This window comes from Microchirus variegatus (assembly GCF_963457635.1).
Source record: "Microchirus variegatus genome assembly, chromosome: 2".
Lineage (NCBI taxonomy): Eukaryota > Metazoa > Chordata > Actinopteri > Pleuronectiformes > Soleidae > Microchirus > Microchirus variegatus.
In genome coordinates, this window is record NC_139803.1 from 43012622 (window position 1) to 43035853 (window position 23232).

General features: G+C 45.6%; 2 protein-coding genes across 3 annotated transcripts in view; both read left to right on the forward strand.

Annotated features, from left to right (window-relative positions):
• LOC310942245 (type II inositol 3,4-bisphosphate 4-phosphatase-like) overlaps positions 1 to 10437 on the forward strand; it is a gene marked incomplete at both ends in the record, with an annotated part of 11864 nt that extends 1427 nt beyond the window's left edge. Inside the window, 16 exons of the mRNA XM_083907589.1 lie at positions 1114 to 1168; positions 1275 to 1344; positions 2565 to 2712; positions 2781 to 2911; positions 2994 to 3282; positions 3376 to 3541; positions 3627 to 3830; positions 4256 to 4412; positions 4445 to 4647; positions 5135 to 5258; positions 7279 to 7405; positions 7508 to 7648; positions 7766 to 7863; positions 7952 to 8049; positions 8133 to 8281; positions 10305 to 10437. Coding sequence (XP_083763715.1) covers positions 1114 to 1168; positions 1275 to 1344; positions 2565 to 2712; positions 2781 to 2911; positions 2994 to 3282; positions 3376 to 3541; positions 3627 to 3830; positions 4256 to 4412; positions 4445 to 4647; positions 5135 to 5258; positions 7279 to 7405; positions 7508 to 7648; positions 7766 to 7863; positions 7952 to 8049; positions 8133 to 8281; positions 10305 to 10437 — 2293 coding nt within the window. The remainder of the gene's footprint in view (positions 1 to 1113; positions 1169 to 1274; positions 1345 to 2564; positions 2713 to 2780; positions 2912 to 2993; positions 3283 to 3375; positions 3542 to 3626; positions 3831 to 4255; positions 4413 to 4444; positions 4648 to 5134; positions 5259 to 7278; positions 7406 to 7507; positions 7649 to 7765; positions 7864 to 7951; positions 8050 to 8132; positions 8282 to 10304) is intronic.
• Positions 10438 to 10968: 531 nt separating this feature from the next.
• On the forward strand, positions 10969 to 21521 carry rnf150b (ring finger protein 150b). 2 transcript variants are annotated; one of them, XR_014593133.1, is made up of 7 exons: positions 10969 to 12042; positions 13863 to 14113; positions 14222 to 14376; positions 16633 to 16729; positions 16816 to 17080; positions 17161 to 20327; positions 20420 to 21521. XR_014593133.1 is itself a non-coding variant. In XM_083910014.1 (6 exons), exons 1-6 carry the CDS (start codon positions 11586 to 11588, stop codon positions 17277 to 17279), a joined length of 1344 nt encoding a protein of 447 aa, XP_083766140.1. In that variant the 5' UTR covers positions 10969 to 11585; the 3' UTR covers positions 17280 to 21521. The 2 variants fall into 2 exon arrangements, 1 of the variants encoding a protein (XP_083766140.1); XM_083910014.1 differs by having other exon boundaries at positions 17161 to 21521.
• Positions 21522 to 23232: the final 1711 nt, after the last annotated feature.

Sequence of the window (23232 nt, forward strand, 5' to 3'; positions counted from 1 at the left end):
CATATATTTCATGACATCCATTTTGTTTTGTACGTATTCATTTTGTTTCTTGTTTAGCGAGTTATATCTTTGCTAGTTTAGCGCTCTTTTGCTGGCCATCCAAGTTATCGAGCTAGTTAGCATTGAAAGTTTGTAGGGTTTTTTGTTGTTTTGTTTTGAGTTATATCCTTGCTAGTAAGCATTCTTTTGCTAGTTATCTTTCTGTTTTGCGGTTGTGTAGCGTTTGGAATTATTTACTATATAAGCGTAAATGTTAGCCACATGCTAGCTGACCTTTTCTGCCATCAAGGAATTGTGTTTTCGTCACTTAAGCTTTCAAACAACAATACATATATTTCGTGACATCCATTTTGTCCGGAATTAGATTTTTGTAGCGTTTTGTATGTATTCATTTTGTTTCTTGTTTAGTGAGTTATATCTTAGCTAGTTAGCGCTCTATTGCTGGCCATCCGAGTTATTGAGCTAGTTTGCACTGAAAGTTTGTAAGGTTTTCTTTTGTTCTGTTTTGAGTTATATCCTTGCTAGTTAGCATTCTTTTGCTAGTTATAGTTCTGTTTTGCGGTTGTGAAGCGTTTGGAATCGTTTACTATAGAAGCGTAAATGTTAGCCGCATGCTAGCTGATCTTTTATGCCGTTAAGGAATTGTGTTTTCGTCACTTAATCTTTTAATTACCAATCTCGTTAGCATTGAAAGTTTTTCGGTTTCTTTTTGTTTTGTTTTGAGTTATATCCTTGCTGGTTAGCATTCTTTTGCTAGTTATCTTTCTGTTTAGTGGTTTATTTGATCAAACAATCACGAATTGTGACTTTGTTTTGTGAACAGTAAGTTAATTGATTGTACTTTAGGTTGTTTGGCATTTGTAATTATTTACTATATCAGCGTAAATGTTAGCCACATTCTAGCTCACCTTTGCTGCCATCAAGGAATTATATTCTCATCACGAGCACTCTTTTACTAGCCATCGAGCTTGTTAGCATTGAAAGTTTGTAGGTTTTTTTGTTTGTTTGTTTTGAGTTCTTGCTAGTTAGCATTCTTTTGCTAGTTATCCTTCTGTTTTGCGGTTTATTCGATCAGTTTACCCACGTTTAACTAAATTTTTGTCCCTTCGTCAGGACGATGGAAGGAGTGGACGAGGTCGGGGAGCGGAGGACGTCTCATCCACACGAGGTAGAGAAGAGGCGAAGATAAATACTGTATTTCAAAGAATGGCGTACATGATGAAATTTAAAGGCGCCGTGTGGTCTCTCCATTATTTCCGTCCTTGTCTCTCCAGTGTTCCGCCCTGTGTGACGTCCTTCACAGCTCTGTCCATGACAAAGTCAACAGTCCCATGATGAGAGCAGGTCTCTCACATACACACACAAACACATTTTGCTAAATCACTTTGTCATGACGTTAGCACAAAGTTAGCCTTATAGTCACATGGTGCTAATATCATGTGAACACAATGTTAACACGGCATTATCATGGTACTAGCATGACAAAAACGCGACCCGACACTCTAACATGATGTTGACAATGTTGACGCTAACATGACATGATGCTAACATGGCGATAAACAGGAATTAACATGATGCTTACGTGGCATTTAACATTGATATGACTCTAGCATGATGCTAATATGGCACTAAGATGACCTGAGACACTAAGGCAACATTAGCATGATGCTAACGTGACATTAAACATTAACATATCATGACATTAAATGTTAACATGAATTTAATGTGGCATTTAACATTGATATGACTCTAGCATGATGCTAATATGGTACTAACATGACCTGAGACATTCAGACAACATTAGCATGATGCTTATGTGACATTAAACATTACCATATCATGACATTAGATATTAACATGAAGTTAATGTGACATTTAACTCTAGCACGATGCTAACATGTTAGTAAAATGACGTTAACAATGGTAACATGACATGATGCAAGCATGACGATAGACATTAGGACAGTAACATGATGTTAACATGTTTGTATGATGTTAACATGATGCTAACAAGGCGCAAACATGACCTGAGACATTCTCATGATACTGACATGGTCAATGGTCACGGTGACATGATGCTAACACGACATTAGACATGAAAATAGCATGACGCCAGATGTTAACATGATGCTAACATGTTGGCAACATGACGTTAACAATGGTAACATGACGTGATGCGAGCATGACGATAGACATTAAGAAATTAACATCACGTTGGCATGACATTTAACATTGATATGACTGCTATGAATTTGATGCTAACGTGTAAGTATGATGTTAACATGATGCTAACATGTCGCAAACATGACCTGAGACATTCTCATGATACTGATGTGGTCAATGGTCACGTGACATGATGCTATCGTGGCATCAGACATGCACATAAGATGGACGTTAGATGTTAACATGATGCTAACATGTTGGCAACTTGACGTTAACAATGGTAACATGATGTTAGCATGACGAAACATTGATATAACTGCTATGGACATGATGCTAACGTGTTAGTATGATGCTAACATGATGCTCTGTGTGTGTGTGTGTGTGTGTGTGTGTGTGTGTAGCGCTGTGTGCTCAGGTGTGTAAAGTGTACAGGTTTCAGACAGAGGACCAGCGATGGCTGCTGGTCAGAGAGCAGCTGTCGGAGACACCGCTCTCCTTCTCTTTACCCAGACAACTACTGAGCGCGCTCATACACGAGTACACACACAGGTAACAACACACGTATATGTGTATTTGTACGTGTGTGTGTAGTAGAATCACTCATGACGTCGTCTCAGGGTCCAGGAGGTGATCGACCTCGGTGACCTGTCGCCTCACTGGGAAACGATCCGCCATGACGTCATCAGCCACTGTCACCGCCTGATTGGCTGTTACCAGGAGACGCTGGCGGAGCTCGACAAACTCTCAGGTGAGGTCGTTTAAAGGTCACGCGGTCGGCGCCTAGCTTGGCTTAGCTTAGCATAAACACGCGCGGCGCTCTTCTCTCGCAGACGTGTCCTGCTTCAAGTCGAGCAGCAGGAAGTCGGACGCTCACCTGCAGTTTGTCGCGACCAATCTGCACGCGCAGAGGATGGAGGTGACCGACCCCGATGGCACAGGTGCGTTTGTTTTCCCTCACCTGCGCGTCCTCCTGCCGTTTGCCGTTTCCTGTAGCGTTGTAGCATGTCTGTCTCCAGGCGCGTGGTACGATGTCATCACGTTCGGAGCTCCGGCCGATCACCACCAGGCCTTCAAACACGGCGGACTGAAGAGAATGATGAGTAAACACAGGAAGTACAGGTACACACAGTTACAGTACTTCTGCAGTACCCTGTTACCTGTGCACGTAGTACTCAGTTACAGTACTCTCGGGTTACTCCTCTGTGTTTGTAGCTGCGTGTCTCACCTCCAGGACCAGAGCTCCAGAGCCAGGCAGCTGCTGACCACCGTGTCCCAGCTGCAGCCTCTCGTGTTCGGGCTCTCTGAGGAGCTGCTCTCCGTCTCCTCGGAGCGGAGCACCGTTCGCCTGCAGGGGGCGCTGGAGCCTCTGACGCAACAGGTGAAGGAGGAGGAGGAGCGACGCACAGGTGATGCACATTTGCAGGCTCAGCGAGTCTAAAACTCTGCGTCTGCGTCTTCATCAGATTGGGCAGCTGGTCCACGCGCTCAAAGACGAGCTGGTCAAGAGCGCCCTGCTAGCGATCCACGGCCAAAGCTCCGCCCACTTTAGCTGTAGCCGTGTCCATAGCAACGGCCTGGTCGCCGACTCGCCGAGCAGTGACAAGCGGGGTTCTCTGGGCCGACAGGAAGTTCGCCGGCGTGATGAGGAATATGACGAGGACGAGTGGGTGAGTTAGAGAGTGTGCGACGTCAAAGTTAGCGGCGCAGGCTGACTTTGTATTAGCTTCATGTCTAATTCTACTCATTTATGCTATCGCACTAGTTTTCATATTAGTCGTCAGTGCGTCTAAAGAAAAACATGGGTAACTACTTTAATCTTACCTTTGTTTTGCGAGTATTATTGGTACTAGTTAGCACTGTTTTGCTAGCTAGCAGTTTGTTAGCTAAGTTATCTGGTGTTCAGTTAGTCTTTTTTTGTCATTCGTCAGTTAAGTTTCAAGGTTTTGTTTTGCTAGTTATCTTGCTTTTTGTTTTTCGCTAATGGTCATGTTTTAGCTAGCTAGAGTTAAGTATTTAAGGGTTTTCTTTCACTAGTTGTTAGCCTTGAGTTTCGAGTTGTTTGATGTTTAATACTGTGTGTGTGTGTGTGTAGGACATAGCGTGGGCCAATGTAGCCACTAGCATCAGCTGCATCATCGCCATGGCGGACCGTTTGCAGCAGGAGGCGCCGGGCAGCACAGGTGAGGCGTCTTCTCGCGTCTCTGTCGTCCAACTGTCTCACGTCCATCCGTCCGTTCGATCGTCAGATCGTGACAATGAACTTCCGTCTCGTCTCCTCCAGCGTCTCCTTCCTCTCCTTCCTCGTCCTCTTGGCAGGAGCAGCTGCTCCCTCTTGTGGTCACGCTCAGGGACTGCGTGCGCGAGGCGGTGACGAAGGCACGGGCCGCCATGACCTTTGTGGTCCTGCAGCACGCGGTGGTTCTGACTGTTGATCAGGGGCCGGCACAGATGGTCCTGAGACGCCACGCTGTCTTCAGCCAAGCGGTGAGACAGACGCTGCCCCCTTGTGTCACATTTACGACATTGCAAGTGGAAGTTTCGGAAAGCTCCCAATTCACGAATTGCGACTTCGTTTTGTGAACCGTAAGCTAATTGATTGTACTTAAGGTTGTTTAGCGTTTGGAATAATTTACCGTATCAGCGTAAATGTTAGCCGCATGCTAGCTGACTTTTTCTGCCGTCAAGGAATTGTGTTCTCATCACTTAATCTTTTAAGCAACATCCATTTTGTGCACGATGAGATTTTAAGAGACGTGACGACAAATGCTAATTTTGGGTCACTTGCATGAGGAGTCGCACTCAACGCGAGCTAGCGTCCCAGAGTTTGGACAAAGAAAGAAGGGACGATAAGGAAGTGGTTGGCGAAGATAAACAACTTGAGTTCTGGATGGAGCTCCACCCACTCTCCTTCTCACAGCAGCTTCTCCTAGCCACGACGCCTGCGGCTAACAAAACTCTCTTTCTCGCGCAGATCTCGGCGCTCGTCTGCGGCTTCGCGCTGAAGCTCTACAGTTCCCTGGACGACCGTGACTTCCTGCAGCAGCTTCACTCTGTCGGTGTCTTGGCTCAGTTCGAGAGTCTGCTGAGCATCTACGGTACGTACATACGCTCACATTTGACTGGTTGTACGAGGAAAAGCTAACAATACTTAATATAAATGCCGTAAATAATGGCTAGCAAGGCAGGGGGACAATAATACGGGGTTTCCCAGGTTGCAAAGCTAGCTTAAACTACTTAGACCACAGGTGTCAAACAGAAACAGGTGGCCCACGACCTCACCGTCTTTTAGACACAGTGTTTAGCTAACATATGTTTGTTAGCAATGTTAGCAAAGATGTCGAAAGGTTCTGCTGATTCAAAACGGCGTGACCATGGCAACCCATTCGCCACGATAGGAAGGCAGACCATGGCCTCAACTCAACAGGAAGTCAGCCTTTTTGAATTTTTGGCGTCCATTTTGGCGAATCTATGTACGTTTCTACAAATCTACTTAGCAAATCTACGTATGTTCCTACAAATCTATGTCAGAGCAATGTTAGCAAAATTGACGAAAGATTTTGCAGATTCAAAACGGCATGACCGTGGCAAACCTTGGCGAATTTTGACCATTCGCCGCCATACAGGAAGTCGGCCTTTTTGAATTTTGGCAATTTGCGAACTTATGTACGCTTCTACAAATCTACGTAGGAAATCTACGTACGTTCCTATAAATCTATGTCGGAGCAATGTTAGCAAAACTGTTGAAAGGTTTTGCGGATTCAAAACAGCATGACCATGGCAACCTTTGGCGAATTTCGACCATTCGTCACGATACAGGAAGTCGGCCTTTTTGATAATTTGGCGTCCATTTTGGTAATTTGCGAATCTACGTATGTTCCTACAAATCTACGTAGGAAATCTATGTACGTTCCTACAAATCTATGTAGGAGCAATGTTAGCAAAATTGTCGAAAGGTTTGCGGATTCAAAACGGCATGACCATGGCAACCCTTGGCGAATTTCGACCATTGGCCACGATACAGGAAGTCGGCCTTTTTGAATTTTGGCGATTTGCGAACTTATGTACGTTTCTACAAATCTACGTAGGAAATCTACGTACGTTCCTACAAATCTATGTCGGAGCAATGTTAGCAAAATTGACGAAAGATTTTGCGGATTCAAAACGGCATGACCATGGCAAACCTTGGCGGATTTCGCCCATTCGACACGATACAGGAAGTCGGCCTTTTTGAATTTTGGCAATTTGCGAACTTATGCACGTTTCTACAAATCTACATACGTTCCTACAAATCTATGTCGTAGCAATGTTAGCAAAATTGACGAAAGGTTTTGCGGATTCAAAACGGCATGATAATGGCAAACCTTGGCGAATTTTGCCCATTCGACACGATACAGGATGTCTGCCTTTTTTTAATTTTGGCCTCCATTTTGGCGATTTTCGAATTTATGCACGTTTCCACAAATCTACGTAGGAAATCTACGTACAGTTCCTACAAATCTATGTAGGAGCAATGTTAGCAAAATTGTCGAAAGGTTTTGCGGATTCAAAACGGCGTGACCATAGCAACCCTTTCCGAATTTTGACCATTCGCCACGATACAGGAAGTTGGCCTTTTTGAATTTTGGCGTCCATTTTGGCGATTTGCGAACTTATGTACGATTCTACAAATCTACGTGCGTTCCTACAAATCTATTTAGGAGCAATTTTAGCAAAATTGTCAAAAGGTTTTGTGGACTCAAAACGGCGTGACCATAGCAACCCTTTGCAAATTTCGACCATTTGCCACGATACAGGAAGTTGGCCTTTTTTTAATTTTGGCGTCCATTTTGGCGATTTGCGAACTTATGTACGTTTCTACAATGCTATGTACGTTCCTAAAAATCTATGTCGGAGCAATGTTAGCAAAATTTTCCAAAGGTTTTGCGGACTCAAAACGGCATGACCATGGCAACCCTTGGCGAATTTCGACCATTCGCCACGATACAGGAAGTTGGTCTTTTTTAAATTTTGGTGTCCATTTTGTCGATTTGCGCCCTACGCCCAAACCACCCCAAAGATGCTAGTTGACGTGGTTTGATGATGATGTGTGTGTGTGTGTGTGTGTGTGTGTGTCAGGTGATGAGGAGGGCATGCTAGAGGACATGGAGGTGGGCGTGGCCGACCTGAGCCAGGTAGCGTTCACCGTCACCGAGGCGGAGACGGACAGAGAGGACGAGCTGCTGCCGACGCTACGAGGAACATGGTGACCAACACACACACATATACTGTATACACACATACACAACAGTGTGTTTGTACGTGTGTGTGTTATTGTGTGTTTGTGTGTGTGTGTGTGTTTGTTCAGGTACAGTTTCGTCGTCGAAATGCCGCTACCGCCTGACACGTTCCGGTCGTTGCCGCGGCAACTGAGGGACGGGTGTTTGATACGAGTCCATCCGGTCGTCTTCAACATCGGAATAAACCAACAGCAGAGTTTGGCGGAGAGGTACACACACACACACACACACACACACACACACACACACGTGTTTGTACAGCTGTCTCAGTGAGGACAAACACCCTTTAAGTCCTCACAAAGACATATTTTTGTGCGTCTCCACAGGTTCGGGGACACGTCTCTTCAGGACCGACTGAACCAAGAGAACTGTCGGCGTCTCCGAGGATACTGTGAGACGCTGCGAGACGGCCTGCCTCACCTGAGTGAGACACACCTCTCTGTTCGATATATCAGTGTCCGTCCGTCCGTCCGTCCGTCTCCGTCTCATGTCTCACGTCCATGTGTCTCCAGCTTGTCTCCAGCCTCTGTCCAACCTGCTGTCATCGCTCGACCACTGCGCGGCGTCGCGGAAGAGGAAGAACGTGGAGCTGCTGTGGACGGCCGCCAAGGTGAAGACGTTTGTCCAGAGACGACGACGACGATGTCTCCGTGACGAGACAAGTGTCCCTAATGGACATCTGTGTGTGTGCAGGTGTGTCGGCAGGTGGGCGGCGTCCGTCTGACCAGCTGCAAGAGCGCAAAGGACCGCACGGCCATGTCGGTGACGCTGGAGCAGTGTGTGTTACTGCGGGACAGACACACACTCCGAGACTTCAACACCGCACTGGACGCTATGAGGAGGTGTGTGTGTGTGTGTGTTTGTATTTCATACTTTGTGAGGTCCAAGAAACATGACATTTTGTCTGGACCGCGCAACTTTAAAGGGCTTTTTCAGGGCGTTAAGACCTGGTTTTAGACACTTAGTTGTGACGGGAATGCATCATGTCAATGACGTGTCCTCACAAAGACGTCAAAACAAGTTTGTGTGTGTGTGGACGCAACCCTAAAGGTCTTTTTTTTAGGATAAAAACCTGGTTTTTAGGGTTAAATTTACATTTTGGTTAGAAATGTCCTCACGAGTGCAGAAAGAAGTGTGTGTGTGCTTGTATTTGTTGCCTCTTTAGGACCTTCTCAGGACCAGTAGTCCTCATGGAGACTAAAACCTGGTCCTAATGAGGCAGAACCTCATCTCCGAGGAACCGGTAACTGCCGCGTGTCATTTACATCGTAACTCAGAAGTCGCAACTGGGAAAAAACATGGGCGGAAACGTATCTGGCGCTAGCTGTTGTTAGCCGTCGTTAGCAATAGCAATCAAATGCTCGACGTAAAAACATGTTGCTAAACGTACTGCGACAGACGCGCTATTATCGGTATTATCCCAAGATGGCTAGGATTGCTACGAATTTCCGAAGTCGAAAATCCGAGTTCTGTGAGGGGAACGAACGCAAACCCAACGCGAATGTTTTACGCCAATGAGTTTACGTAAACCGTGATAGACGCAAATAGGTACGATTTTTTTTCATCGGCCACGCTAGGCAACGCAAAAAAAACGTTATAACCGATATGTCTCAAAATGCACGTTGTTCGCACTAGCGAGCTAGCGTCCCGAATTCGGACAAAGAAGGAGGGGACGATAAGGAAGTGGGTGGCAAAGATAAACAACTTGGCGAGTTCTGGACTTTTGCGTTTGGTCTGCTGTCACGCTTTTACGGCGACCATAGATAGCAGTGAGTTTACGTAAACCGCGAGAGATGCAAATAGATACAATTTTTTTTTCATCAGCCATGCTAGGCAACGCAAAGACCGATATAACCGCTGTGTCTCAAAATGTACATTGTTCGCTCCGGTCGCCCCCGCTAACGAAAAGCTAACCGTGCTTAGTTCGATTTAAAAAGTAAATGCGAATTTTGCGTCACTTGCATGAGGAGTCGCACTCGCACTAGCGGAGATAGCGCCCGATAAGGCGAGGTGACGATAAGGAAGTGGGTGGCAAAGATAAACAACTTGGTGAGTTCTGGACTTTTGCGTTTTGTCTGCTGTCACGCTTTTACGGCGACCATAGATAGCAATATGTTTACGTAAACCGTGAAAGACGCAAATAGGTCCGATTTTTTTTTCATCAACCATGCTAGCCAACGCAAAAACCGCTATAACCGCTATGTCTCAAAATGCGCGTTGTTCGCTCCGGTCGCCCCCGCTAACAAAAAGCTAACCGTGCTTTGGTTGTGTGAGCGTAGTTAGCTTAGCATTAGCAATAAGAGAGCGTTTCTACGTCACTACAAGAAAAATATCTTTGCGTAGCGTTCAAACGCACTTTTTCATCACTTTTTCTTTTCCGTCGTCTTTTATCTTTGCTTTTTTGTTTTCCCTCCTTTTTTTGCACTTATTTTCTCTTCTTTCTTTGCTGCTTCGATGATAAATGTTTCATCTTTTCTCGTCTTTCATTCCTTCCTTTCTTTTCCTTCACCTCTTCCTTCCTTCCTTCTCTCTATCCTCCACACACACACACACACACACACACACCTGCTCCAGGTCCCGTCAGTCTTGGGGGCAGATGCTCTCGTGTTACGCCCGATCAGGCTTCACCGTCTCTGGGTCGGACGGCGGCGGCGGCGGCGGCGGCCCCTGGGCTCTCCGCGGCTCGTGGACGTCTCTGCGCAGACGCCACGTTTACCCCGTGGCCGTCCTGCTGGTCACGTCTCACCTGCTGGTCCTGTGGCTGCTGCTCAGCCTCGTCACGCTGCTGCACAAAGACCAGCAGAGTTAATACGACAAAAGGTCACGGGTGTGTGTGTGACCCTGTGTGTGTGTGTGTGTGTGTAGGGACGGCTGCAGGATGGAGAACGTGCAGAAGAACGTCGGCGGCAGGAAGTTTGCCTTCAGCGGCGTGCAGCTCCTCACCTTCCCCAAACTGTACAGACCTCCGGACGGCAGCTACGGACAGACTCACACATGAGATTATTCATCGGATTAGGATTAATGACGATCAAAACTACTGACTGTGAACATTTAACGTGAACAAACCACATCTGTCAAGTCAAAAAGATGCAATTTTATGAAACAATTCAAAAGTCTATATCATTTTATTATTATTATTATTATTAATAATATTTTACGTATTTTATTTTGAAAAAATAAACTCATAACGGTTTTTTTTTTTTTTAAATCGCTATTTTATTTAATCCATTGTTGTTTACATTGGAATTATTCACAGATGCAATGTTTTGATTTATGGCTGCTGTTTTTACTCCAAGCCTCTGGGGGGCGCTGTTCAGGGTCACTCACACACACAAACGCAGACACAGAACGGAAGTGAGACGCTTTGTCCTTCACAATTAAAGAGCAGTGGGGCTCACAAACCCAAGTAGGTATTATTATATATTATAAATATGTTGTGTTATGTTATGACCAGTGATCACAGTTAATCGATTAGTCTGAATAGTTCAACCATATCATCTATAAGTTTAAAACAATGCACGTGATATTTACACCTAAACATCAGAATCACTAATACTTTATAAATGCGTTCACCCCCCCCCCCTTATATATCACTAATATATATATATATATATTTATATATAATATACAATAGCTTCCTTCCTGTGCTTATTCATTTGTGTATTATTCATTCGTACCGACCGAGTCGCCGTTGCCGTGCTTTTATGTTGAAAAGCTGCCACCGGATGTGCTGTTTCCCGTCAGCTTGTCGCTCGGGCCCAGTCAAAACAAAGCAGCTGGTCTTTGTCGCTGCCTTCACCCGGAGCAGAGGACGATCCGTGCCCGCCTTGCTGCTTCGCTCCAGCCCGGTCCCGGCCCCGGTCCGTTCCGTTCGCGTCGCCGTCCGCGCGGAACCTCTCTCTGCCGCGGCAGCTCGCGTTGTGTGTGTGTCGGCGTCGGCTGGAAATGGAGGCGGCTCCGCGGTGGAGGGTGAGCGGGGCGGAGCGGAGCGACTAAACGCACCAAGAAATACGGGTGGGAAAATACCGGAATAACAGCGACAGATTGGGGATTTGTGAACAGATTGGAGAAACTGAACATGGTGGAGTAGGAGTCTCCCGGAGCCTCGACGCACGGTTGACTCGCTCTCACCGGGGGAGGCTCAGCATGGCCCCGGGCTCGCTGGTGGCGGCCTGCCGCAGCCTGGCCCTCTCGACGTGGCTGCTCTCCTTCTGCTTCGTCCACCTGCTGTGCCTGGACTTCACCGTGGCCGAGCGGGAGGAGTGGTACACCGCCTTCGTCAACATCACCTACAGGGACCCGGCCACCGCGGAGCACCGCACCGAGAAGACGGAGTGCGGCCGCTACGGGGAGAACTCGGCGAAGAGGGACGCCAAGGGGGTGGTGGTCCTGCCCGCGGGCCCGCACGACCGCCAGGCCTGCGACCCCAACACCCGGTTCGCGGTGCCCGCGCAGGCCGAGGCCTGGATCGCGCTCATCGCCCGGGGCAACTGCACCTGCAAGGACAAGATCCGCCACGCGGCGGCGCAGAACGCGTCCGCGGTGGTGATCTTCAACGTGGGCTCCGCGAACGCCAACGACACCATCACCATGCCCCACTCTGGTGCGTTCAGGGTCTGTGGGAGACGGAGGTGGACATGTTATAGATGGTGTTGGACATGTTATGGACAGTGTTGGACATGTTATAGACAGTGTTGGACATGTTATAGAGAGTAGGACATGTTATGGATAGAGATGGACATGTTATAGACTGAGTTGGACATGTTATAGACGGTGTTGGACATGTTATGGACAGAGGTGGACATGTTATAGACAGTGTTGGACATGTTATAGACAGTGTTGGACATGTTATAGACAGTGTTGGACATGTTATAAACAGTGTTGGACATGTTATAGACGGGGTGGACATGTTATATAGAGAGTTGGACATGTTATAGACTGTGTTGGACATGTTGTAGACGGGGTGGACATGTTATAGACAGTGTTGGACATGTTATAGAGAGAGTTGGACATGTTATAGACAGTGTTGGACATGTTATATAGAGAGTTGGACATGTTATGGACAGAGGTAGACATGTTATAGACAGAGTTGGACATGTTATAGACAGTGTTGGACATGTTATATAGAGAGTTGGACATGTTATGGACAGAGGTAGACATGTTATAGACTGAGTTGGACATGTTATAGACGGTGTTGGACATGTTATGGACAGAGGTGGACATGTTATAGACAGTGTTGGACATGTTATAGACAGTGTTGGACATGTTATAGACAGTGTTGGACATGTTATAAACAGTGTTGGACATGTTATAGACGGGGTGGACATGTTATATAGAGAGTTGGACATGTTATAGACTGTGTTGGACATGTTGTAGACGGGGTGGACATGTTATAGACAGTGTTGGACATGTTATAGAGAGAGTTGGACATGTTATAGACAGTGTTGGACATGTTATATAGAGAGTTGGACATGTTATGGACAGAGGTAGACATGTTATAGACAGAGTTGGACATGTTATAGACAGTGTTGGACATGTTATAGGACATGTTATAGACAGTGTTGGACATGTTATAGACAGAGTTAGACATGTTATAGACAGAAATTGGCATGTTATGGTTAAAGTTGGACATGTTATAGACAGTGTTGGACATGTTATAGACAGTGGTGGACATGTTATAGACTGAGTTGGACATGTTATAGAGAGAGATTAACATGTTATAGTGTTGGACATGTTATAGACAGAGATTGGCATGTTATTGATAAAGTTGGACATGTTATAGAGATTTGGACATGTTATCGACAGTGTTGGACATGCTATGGGTAAAGTTGGATATGTTATAAAGAGAGTTGGACATGTTACTGGTATTTTAACATGTCATAAACAGAGTTTGTCATATTGTGGACATATTATACACAGTGTTGGACATGTTACAGAAAGATGGACAGTGTTGGACATGTTATGGGTAAAGTTGGACATGTGGTGGACATGTTACTGGTATTTTAACATGTCAACGACGGAGTTTGCCATATTGTGGACATGTTATCGACAGTGTTGGACATGTTATGGGTAAAGTTGGACATGTGGTGTACATGTTACTGGTATTTTAACATGTCATAGACGTAGTTTGCCATATTGTGGACATGTTATACACAGAGTTGGACATGTCAGAGACACAATAATAAAAAATGTCCAGTTGTGTTCTCGTGTGGACAGACAGAAACTGAGACCTTAGCAGCTGCACACACCTTGACCTTTGACCCTGAAGAGAAGCTAAATATTTGCCTCAGGACCAAAAACCAGGTGTTTTGTGACGTTTGATGTGTCACTGAAACATTTACCCAGCACGCTCAGACAGGTGGCGCTCTCGTTCTCTCATGTCTCACCTGTGTCTTCTGTTTTCTCACCCCCTGTCGTCCTCAGGCACAGGGGACGTGGTCGCCATCATGATCCCGGAGCCCAAAGGACGCGAGGTGGTGTCGCTGCTGGAGCGCAACGTGACGGTGAACATGACCATCACCATCGGCACCAGGAACCTGCAGAAGTACGTGAGCCGGACGTCGGTGGTGTTCGTCTCCATCTCCTTCATCGTGCTCATGATCATCTCGCTGGCCTGGCTCGTCTTCTACTACATCCAGAGGTTCCGATACGCTAACGCCAGAGACAGGAACCAGGTACGTCTCTCGGATCTCAAATCTTAGCGCTAAGAGAGGTTATCGCGATAGTGGCGGTGAAAGAAACCGGTGATCAACACGGTTGTGTCTCCGCCTCTTTCCCCCCAGCGTCGTCTTGGCGACGCGGCGAAGAAGGCGATCAGCAAACTGCAGGTCCGCACCATCCGGAAGGGCGACCAGGAGACGGAGGCCGACTTTGACAACTGCGCCGTCTGCATCGAGGGCTACAAGGCTAACGACGTGGTCCGCATCCTGCCCTGCAGGTGAGCGACCGCTCGGCCCGGGGTGTTGGTTTTTCTGTAAAGCTAGCGTGAGACGTCAACATCAACTCTTTTGGAGGGGACAAACGGTCGCCATGTTGGAAACGCTTGGAGTGATACGGTTCCCTGAGAGTTGTTAGCTTCAAAAGTCAAACGACCACTTTACGTCCAAACACTCAACGCGACGAAGAAAAATGTATCGTAAATACATGGACATGTTATAGAGAGTGTTGGACATGTTAGGAAGAGATGGACATTATGGACAGTGTTGGACATGTTATAGACAGAGTTGGACATGTTGTAGACAAGTTGGACATGTTATAAAGAGAGTTGGACATGTTATAGGCAGAGTTGGACATGTTATAGACAAGTTGGACATGTTATAGAGGGATGGACATTATGGACAGTGTTGGACATGTTATAGACAGTGTTGGAAATGTTATAGACAGTGTTGGACATGTTATAGACAGTGTTGGACATGTTATGGACAAGTTGGACATGTTATGGATAAAGTTGGACATGTTATCGACAGTGTTGGACATGTTATGGATAAAGTTGGACATGTTATCGACAGAGTTGGACATGTTTTGGATAAAGTTGGACATGTTATAGACAGTGTTGGACATGTAATGGATAAAGTTGGACATGTTATAGACAGTGTTGGACATGTTATGGATAGCGTTGGACATGTAATGGGTAAAGTTGGACACGTAGTTGACATGTCATAGAGTTTGTCATATTATGGACATGTTATAGACAGATATGGACATGTTATGGGTAAAGTTAGGGTTGGGTTGGTTAGTTATAGAGAGTTGGACATGTTAGAGAGAGATGGACATGTTATGGATAACGTTGGACATGTTATGGATAAAGTTGGACATGTTATAGAGAGTTGGACATGTTATGGATAACGTTGGACATGCTATGGACAAAGTTGGACATGTTATAGACAGTGTTGGACATGTTATAGAGAGTTGGACATGTTATGGATAACGTTGGACATGTTATGGATAAAGTTGGACAGGTTATCGACAAGTTGGACATGTTATGGATAAAGTTGGACATGTTATGGATAAAGTTGGACATGTTATAGACAGTGTTGGACATGTTATAGAGAGTTGGACATGTTATGGATAACGTTGGACATGTTATGGGTAAAGTTGGACACGTAGTTGACATGTCACAGAGTTTGTCATATTATGGACATGTTATCGACAGTGTTGGACATGTTATGGATAAAGTTGGACATGTTATCGACAGTGTTGGACATGTTATGGATAAAGTTGGACATGTTATCGACAGAGTTGGACATGTTATGGATAAAGTTGGACATGTTATAGACAGTGTTGGACATGTAATGGATAAAGTTGGACATGTTATAGACATGTTATAGACAGTGTTGGACATGTTATAGAGAGTTGGACATGTTATGGATAGCGTTGGACATGTAATGGGTAAAGTTGGACACGTAGTTGACATGTCATAGAGTTTGTCATATTATGGACATGTTATAGACAGATATGGACATGTTATGGGTAAAGTTAGGGTTGGGTTGGTTAGTTATAGAGAGTTGGACATGTTAGAGAGAGATGGACATGTTATGGATAACGTTGGACATGTTATGGATAAAGTTGGACAGGTTATCGACAAGTTGGACATGTTATGGATAAAGTTGGACATGTTATAGAGAGTTGGACATGTTATGGATAACGTTGGACATGTTATGGCCAAAGTTGGACATGTTATAGACAGTGTTGGACATGTTATAGAGAGTTGGACATGTTATGGATAACGTTGGACATGTTATGGGTAAAGTTGGACACGTAGTTGACATGTCATAGACAGAGTTTGTCATATTATGGACATGTTATAGACTTTGTTGGACATGTTATGGGTAAAGTTAGGGTTGGTTAGCGAACTCGTACGTCGCGGTCGAACGGTTTGTGTTTAATCAACCTGTGCCAAATTAGCGAGGATGGTCAAAGTGAACGGTAACCAAACCTTTATTACTAGTAGTCGGCACGTTAACGCGCTAACGGCGTCAACGTTAGCGCACGGCGTGTTTCCATGACGACTGACCGGAAAAAGACTCCCGATTTGTTAAAATAAGTCTCTAAAGTAACGCTAAACTTTAACAAGAGAGGCACATCTACGCAGTACAGAGATACGCTGGTTGTTTGTAGCGATAGTTGGACTGTAGGTGGCGCTAACGGCACTAAAGGAGCTAACTGGTAAACGGTGATTATTTCTCCTCTGCAGACATTTGTTCCACAAAAGCTGCGTGGATCCGTGGCTGCTGGACCACCGCACGTGTCCGATGTGCAAGATGAACATCCTGAAGGCCCTGGGCATCGCCGTGAGTCACCTTTTGGTTTTTCTCTCGGAGCAGAACGCCAACGTGGACGAACTAAACGTCGTCTTTTTTTCTCGCCTCCCCCACAGCTCAACGCAGACTGCCTGGACGACCTCCCGCTGGACTACGACCTGGCCCTGGGCGGCATCGGCGGCATGGGCGGCGTGGGCGGCGTCGGGGCCTTGGCCTTGGAGGCCGTGGTGTCCGGGGCGTCCAGCGACGGCACGCTGAGCGAGAACAGCTCCTCGGTGGTGCTGGACCCTGGCGTCCGGCGGGTGGGGCTCCCTCAGGACTACCAGGACCCGGACACTCTGAGGGAGAGTCCGCTGACGGCCACCACCGACACGCACACAGGTAACGTAACGCGACGATGCGATGACGCGGAGAGGAAGTGAAGCGTTGGAACCGCTAACTCCGACCTCCCCTTCCCGCAGGTGAGCGTCAGCCGATGGCGAGCAGCTCCTCCGTGGCGTCTTTGGTTATCGCCGTGGAAACGGGCCTGTCGGACGAGGAGGGGTCCATGGAGCAGCCTCAGCTGGCGGACAAATCCTGAGAGGAGCTCCGAAGGAACCCGAACCAGAAGCTGGGACAAACCTCAGAGGACCAGGATTGAAACCAGATCTGAACCCCAAACCTGCCCGAGACTTTTTTTTTCCCCCAAGCTAGGACCAGCGCTGGACCTGGTTCTGGTTTGGACCGGTTCTAAAGTGGAAGCCAAACCCGGGAAGCAGTGTCATAGTTTTTTTGTTTCCCCTCTTTAAACCACGCCTACTTTTCTGGACCTGAGTTGAACTCAAGCCAAGCTAGAACCAGGGTTTTCAGTTGGATCCTGAGGCGGTTTGTCTCGGTTTCTCGGCCAAGTCCTCGCAGGTTAGGATCGCGGTTAGACCCAGGACCTGGAACAAGAGAGGTTTTACCCTCACACAGATGTTATTAAACTCTCGTTCGTGCTGTTTGTAGAACTCGGACCTTTTACTTCCTGACCTGAAGAACGCGAGGGATTCAAACTGAATGAAATCTGGACCTGGATTAAACTCAAACTCCAAACGTATATGTTGTTTTTTCAAGTGTGCGTGAATTTGGAGTTCCGTGTGCTCTTGTTTTTCGGGGACTTCTGGGAATATTCCTGGTCAGATTCTCGGCAAGAGTGAAGCTACTGATGTGTCGAGCCCTGCTTCTTGTTTTAGGAGGATGGCCTTTATTTTGAAAGGACATAACCAGCCACTCGGAGCAGTGGGCGGGGCTTTTTCCTTCTCTCTCTCTCTCTCTTTTAGCGTTTTTTTTCTTATCGGAGCTCCAGTATTGATCGGGGAACAACAGCGTTCCTGTTGCCGTCGTCTGTGCATTTCTTCACTTCTTTTATTCACTTTTTGACGTTTTATTTCGTCTGAAGAAGAAGAACGCGTCGCGTTTCCGCTTGTAAGGTCGCTCATTTCACAAGAAAACGTTACGTCGTTTTTTTTCCGTAAAGCTAGCGCGAGACGTCAACATCAGCTGTTTTGGAGGGAAAAAACGGTCGCCATGTTGGAAACTCTTGGCGGATACGGTTCCCTGAAAGTTGTGTTAGCTTCCAACGACCACTTTACGTCCAAGTCACTCAACGTGATGAAGAAAAATTGATCGTAAATACAACGTAGGGTTGGTTAGCGAACTCGATGCGTTGCGGCCGAACAGTTCGTGTTTAATTAACCTGTGCCAAATTAGCGAGGATGGTCAAACGTGAACGGTACCCAAACCTTTTTTATTAGTAGTCAGCACGTTAGCGCGCTAACATCGTCAACGTTAGCGCGCGAGTCGTTTCCATGACGACGGACCAGAAAAGACTCCGGATTGTTAGAATAAGTCTCTAAAGTAATGCTAAACTTTAACAACAAAGTAACGCAGTACAGAGGTACGCTGGTTATTTGTAGCGCTAGTTGGACTGTAGGAGGTGCTAACGGCACTTAAGGAGCTAACTGGTAAACGGTGCCGTGGCGTCATGCGGGTTAATGTGCGTTAACGTTGACGCCGTCAACTACTTTTATACGTACGTCCGAAGATGCGTACGTCCTCCCACCTGTCCGTCATCGTTCAGCTCTAAATAAGCGTCGCTAACCCCCGACGATCGCCAAAATCACGCCAACTGCCGTTTAAATTTCCACGTACGAAGAGTCCTACGACACATCCGCCCAAAGCCAAACGCGTACGTATAAAAATACAAAAAATGCCGGTGCCGCGAGCTTCACCGAACCCAAGAGAGACAAAGATTGTCGTCTATTTTAATACCAGAGGAGACGTTTATTTTTGTAACAAAGACGTAGCTAGCAGCGCGATTTTCCCCTCACGATCCCCGCGTTTTTCCACGGCCTGACGAAGCTCAGTGTTTGCTTATTTGTGTAAACTGTAAATGTAGAACTCAAAGAACCTGGAAGATCCTGAAGTTGAAGCTCTCGTCTTCCTTTAAAACGTTCGGGATCTCACGAGTTTTAAATAAAAGATGTTAAAAACCATCTATTAAACTTTGAAGACGTCACGTAACGCGGCCTTTGTCAAACGCGAGCTCCGGGGCCGATGTTTGGAGAATTGGGTCCAGAGTTTTCTGTTGAAAAATTCATGAAACGGCGGCAGGTTTTTTTCTGGGTCAGACCAGAGTTTCCAGAACATCCCGGAGTTTCTCCCGCTGCGTTTCCCACGTGGTTTAGAAGTTCCAGGAGAAAACCTGGCTTCAGTGAAGGTCTGTAAATATTTCACTCTGGAGTTTTGGTTCAGGGTACGAAGCCATTCTGGTGTTGTGTTATTTCCACTTTCAGTCTTTTTGAAACGTCGTTTTTTTATTTCGACCAAATGCAAACGAAACGCAGGATCATTAGTTTTTATTTTGTGAAAGACTGAAGCTGCCGTGGCATTCTGGGAACTGAGCCTCACTCGGACGATCGAAGACTGAATGTTTGATCCGACAATTCCATGTGAAGAATTCACCGTTAACCTTCCTGTTAGACGAGCCACGACTCGCTCTCCCGCACCAAAGTCCAACAGCTCACCCAAACGGCTAACACTAGCTCACCCATCCAAATGGCTAGCTCTAGCTAACCCCAACAGTTAACATCAACTCAACCAAACAGCTTATACTACAGCTCACACGAAAAAGCTAACATTAGCTCACCCAAACGAACAGCTAACACCAGCTCACTCAAACGGCTAACATTAGCTCACCCAAACAAACTGCTAACACTAGCTCACCCAAACAAACAGCTAACACTAGCTCACCCAAACAAACAGCTAACCCTAGCTCACCCAAACCGCTTAACATTAGCTCACCCAAACAAACAGCTAACACTAGCTCACCCAAACCGCTTAACATTAGCTCATCCAAGCAAACGGCTAACACAAGCTTACCCAAACCGCTAAAACTAGCTCACCCAAAGAGCTAACACCAGCTCACCCTAAAGGCTAACATTAGCTCACCCAAACAAACAGCTAACACTAGCGCACCCAAACAAACTGTTAACACTAGCTCACCCAAACAGCTAACACTAGCTCACCCAAACCGCTAAAACTAGCTCACCCAAAGAGCTAACACCAGCTCACCCTAAAGGCTAACATTAGCTCACCCAAACAAACAGTTAACACTAGCTCACCCAAAGCGCTAACACTAGCTCACCCAAAGCGCTAACACTAGCTCACCCAAACAGCTAACACCAGCTCACCCTAAAGGCTAACACTAGCTCACCCAAACAGCTAACACTAGCTCACCCAAACAGCTAACACTAGCTCGCCCAAACAGCTAACACTAGCTCTCCCAAACACAGCCAACACTAGCTCACCTAAACAGTTCACTATAGTTCACATGCAAAAGCTAACATTAGCTCACCCAAACAGCTAACACTAGCTCTCCCAAACTGCTAACACTAGCACACCGAAACAGCTAGCACAACAGCTAACACTAGCTCTTTTCTCTATGGACTCTGGTGCGGGAGAGTGTGCGGTCACAAACTTGAGTTTCCTGTTTGAAAAGTCGGAACAGTGAAAGCAGGAGGCTGACGGCCATCTTTGTCTTTAGACCGTGTCTCATCCTCCAGGGGGCGCTCTAGCTCTGACATTGAGTGTGTCACACAACCACATTTTAGTCTGTGTCTCACTGTTAAAAGACATTAAAAACGAGTATTAGCGACGACTTTATATCTCGCGAGTTGTTACGAAACGTTTCTGAATAAAACGGACGTTGTACATTAACCAGACGCCGAGAACGACCTCGGCGCCCCCCGGTGTCACTGCCAGTAATGACGTCTGATCCTTCCCCTTCGTCTGTTTATTGGTCGTTTTTCCCCCTGAATGCTGTGTTCTGATTGGTTTATGCACTTTAACACAGTTTCTCTGGAAGGTTCTCCAAGTCTTGTCTCTGCGTTTGAATTTGTTCTTAGGCTTAGTTTATCCCCTTCTTTAAAAAATACGATTTTGTGAACGTATGAAAACAATGATCCTTCAATGTTTTGTAGAGTTTTTTAAAAAAGGGAGAAAAAAAACGAGTAAGAAAAGACTAAACTTTCAGATCCTTCCAGGGAGACGGCGAGAGTTTTCGAGTTGGTGTTTTGTCGGCGATCCTTCGACTGCCGCGACGACGTGGGTTTAATTTTGTGCGTTTTGTCTTCGGAGTGTCTGTTTGTGCGACCGTCCTGTGCACGCAAACGCACACGCCCATGTACACATGTGTAAATACGAAGGCGGTGTGACGCCATGTTGTTTGTGTTTCAGTTTGTTTGCACGTGTTCCGATTCAGGACAGAATTCAAATAAAATTTTCCGGCAGTTTATTTTGTGGTCGATGTTGTTTTGTCGTCTCTTTGAAAACAGGTGATGGACGTTTACTGTGTTCTTAGTCAGCTCCTTTTTTTTTTTTTTATATAGTTTTTATACAACAAATACACCACCAAACAACCAACCAATGAAATGTATACGAGGTACTTTTTGTACTTGCTGTCCCATATTAAGTGAAATAATAAATTCCAGGAACAGAATTCAAATTGGGGACTGTAAAAACCAAAGAATCTCCTGTTTATATAATTATATATTGCAGCCTCCGCCCTGCCAGTAGGTGGCGTTATGCCCTTGACTCAGGTTTCATGAGCTGATGTTTTCCAGCCAAGTCTCTTGTCTCACGTACGAAGTTTCACGAACATCGGTCGATGTCCGGTGAAGTTATATGTCACTTCCTGTTTTGTGGCGAAATTGGTCGAAATTCGCCAAAATTACGGTAGTTGCGGAAACTGCGTTCTTTTAAATCTGCCAAGATTTTTTTCATAACTTTTGATTTTTGATTCATCTCGTACAAATTGACCCGTTTTTTTTTTTATGTTGGTACAACAAATTTGCAAATTGCGAAAAATGGACGCCAATTTCAAAATGTCTGACTTCCTGTTGAGTTAAGGCTATGGTCCCAGGATACCTTTTTGTTCGTCTGGGGCTATGACATATTTCCGCAAAGTTTCGTGAAGTTTGGTGCACCTAAGGGTGGCGCTACTGAGCTATTTTGCACCGCTTTATCCCCTTATTTTAAAACATTTTGCCAGTTTGGCTTGACTTGCGAGCCAATTTTCGTCGTCCGTTTTCAAACTCAAACAATAAATCAAAGACACAAACAAATGGTAAAATCACAGTGAACTTTATGCAAAACAGTCACATTTTTGTAATGTTGCTAATGCTAATATGCTACGCACAGTCGGTAAACAACAAACAAGACATCATCATCTATTCACGGTAGCGCAAGCCCTCTAACACTAACCCAACACTAACATTTATACTTTGTGAGCTAACATTAGCAACTTTGACTTGAGCTAACATTCTCACGTTCATTGGTCACAAAATAAAAATAGTGGCCGACCGATTTTCCTGAAAATCAATCCTGTATTACGTCAAATATTACTATAAATATGGAAAGCGTTATTTTAAATTGTCCATCTGCAGGTGTTAGCAGCGGTTAGCCTGGTTTCACTGCTAATGTTTACACGTGTGAAATGTATTTTGTCAAATGACGTCAAACTTTTCAACCATTCAAATATCTTTGCTACCTAGCTAGCTGATTTTTTTTTAGCATAATAAATTCTCGGAGTTGAGGACGAGGAACTGAATCGTTAAAGTCTAATGAACTGGAGGAAAAAATGAGGCAAGTATTGTTTTACAAAGGCAGAGCAAAAATTTGTTTTTTATGCTAACAGCAAGTTAGCTGTTAGTTAGCTTTTTAATGCTAACTTCCTGTTACACAAAGTGTGTAAAGTCTACATGGAGATGAGGTATAAGTGGTATTTTTTTGTGCATTTTACAACAAAATCGATATGAAATTTGTGCTAATTGTTTAGCACATTTGTCTAAAACCAAATACAGTCTTTATCAACCGATGAATGTTGAATTCAATTATTAAATACCTGGTAGAAAAGACAATTATTGATGCTAAACTAGGCTAGTTAGCCTGCAACGGGGTACAGCAAACGGTACAGTACGTAAGCTGGGCAAGGCTAGCTCATCGGGCATCTG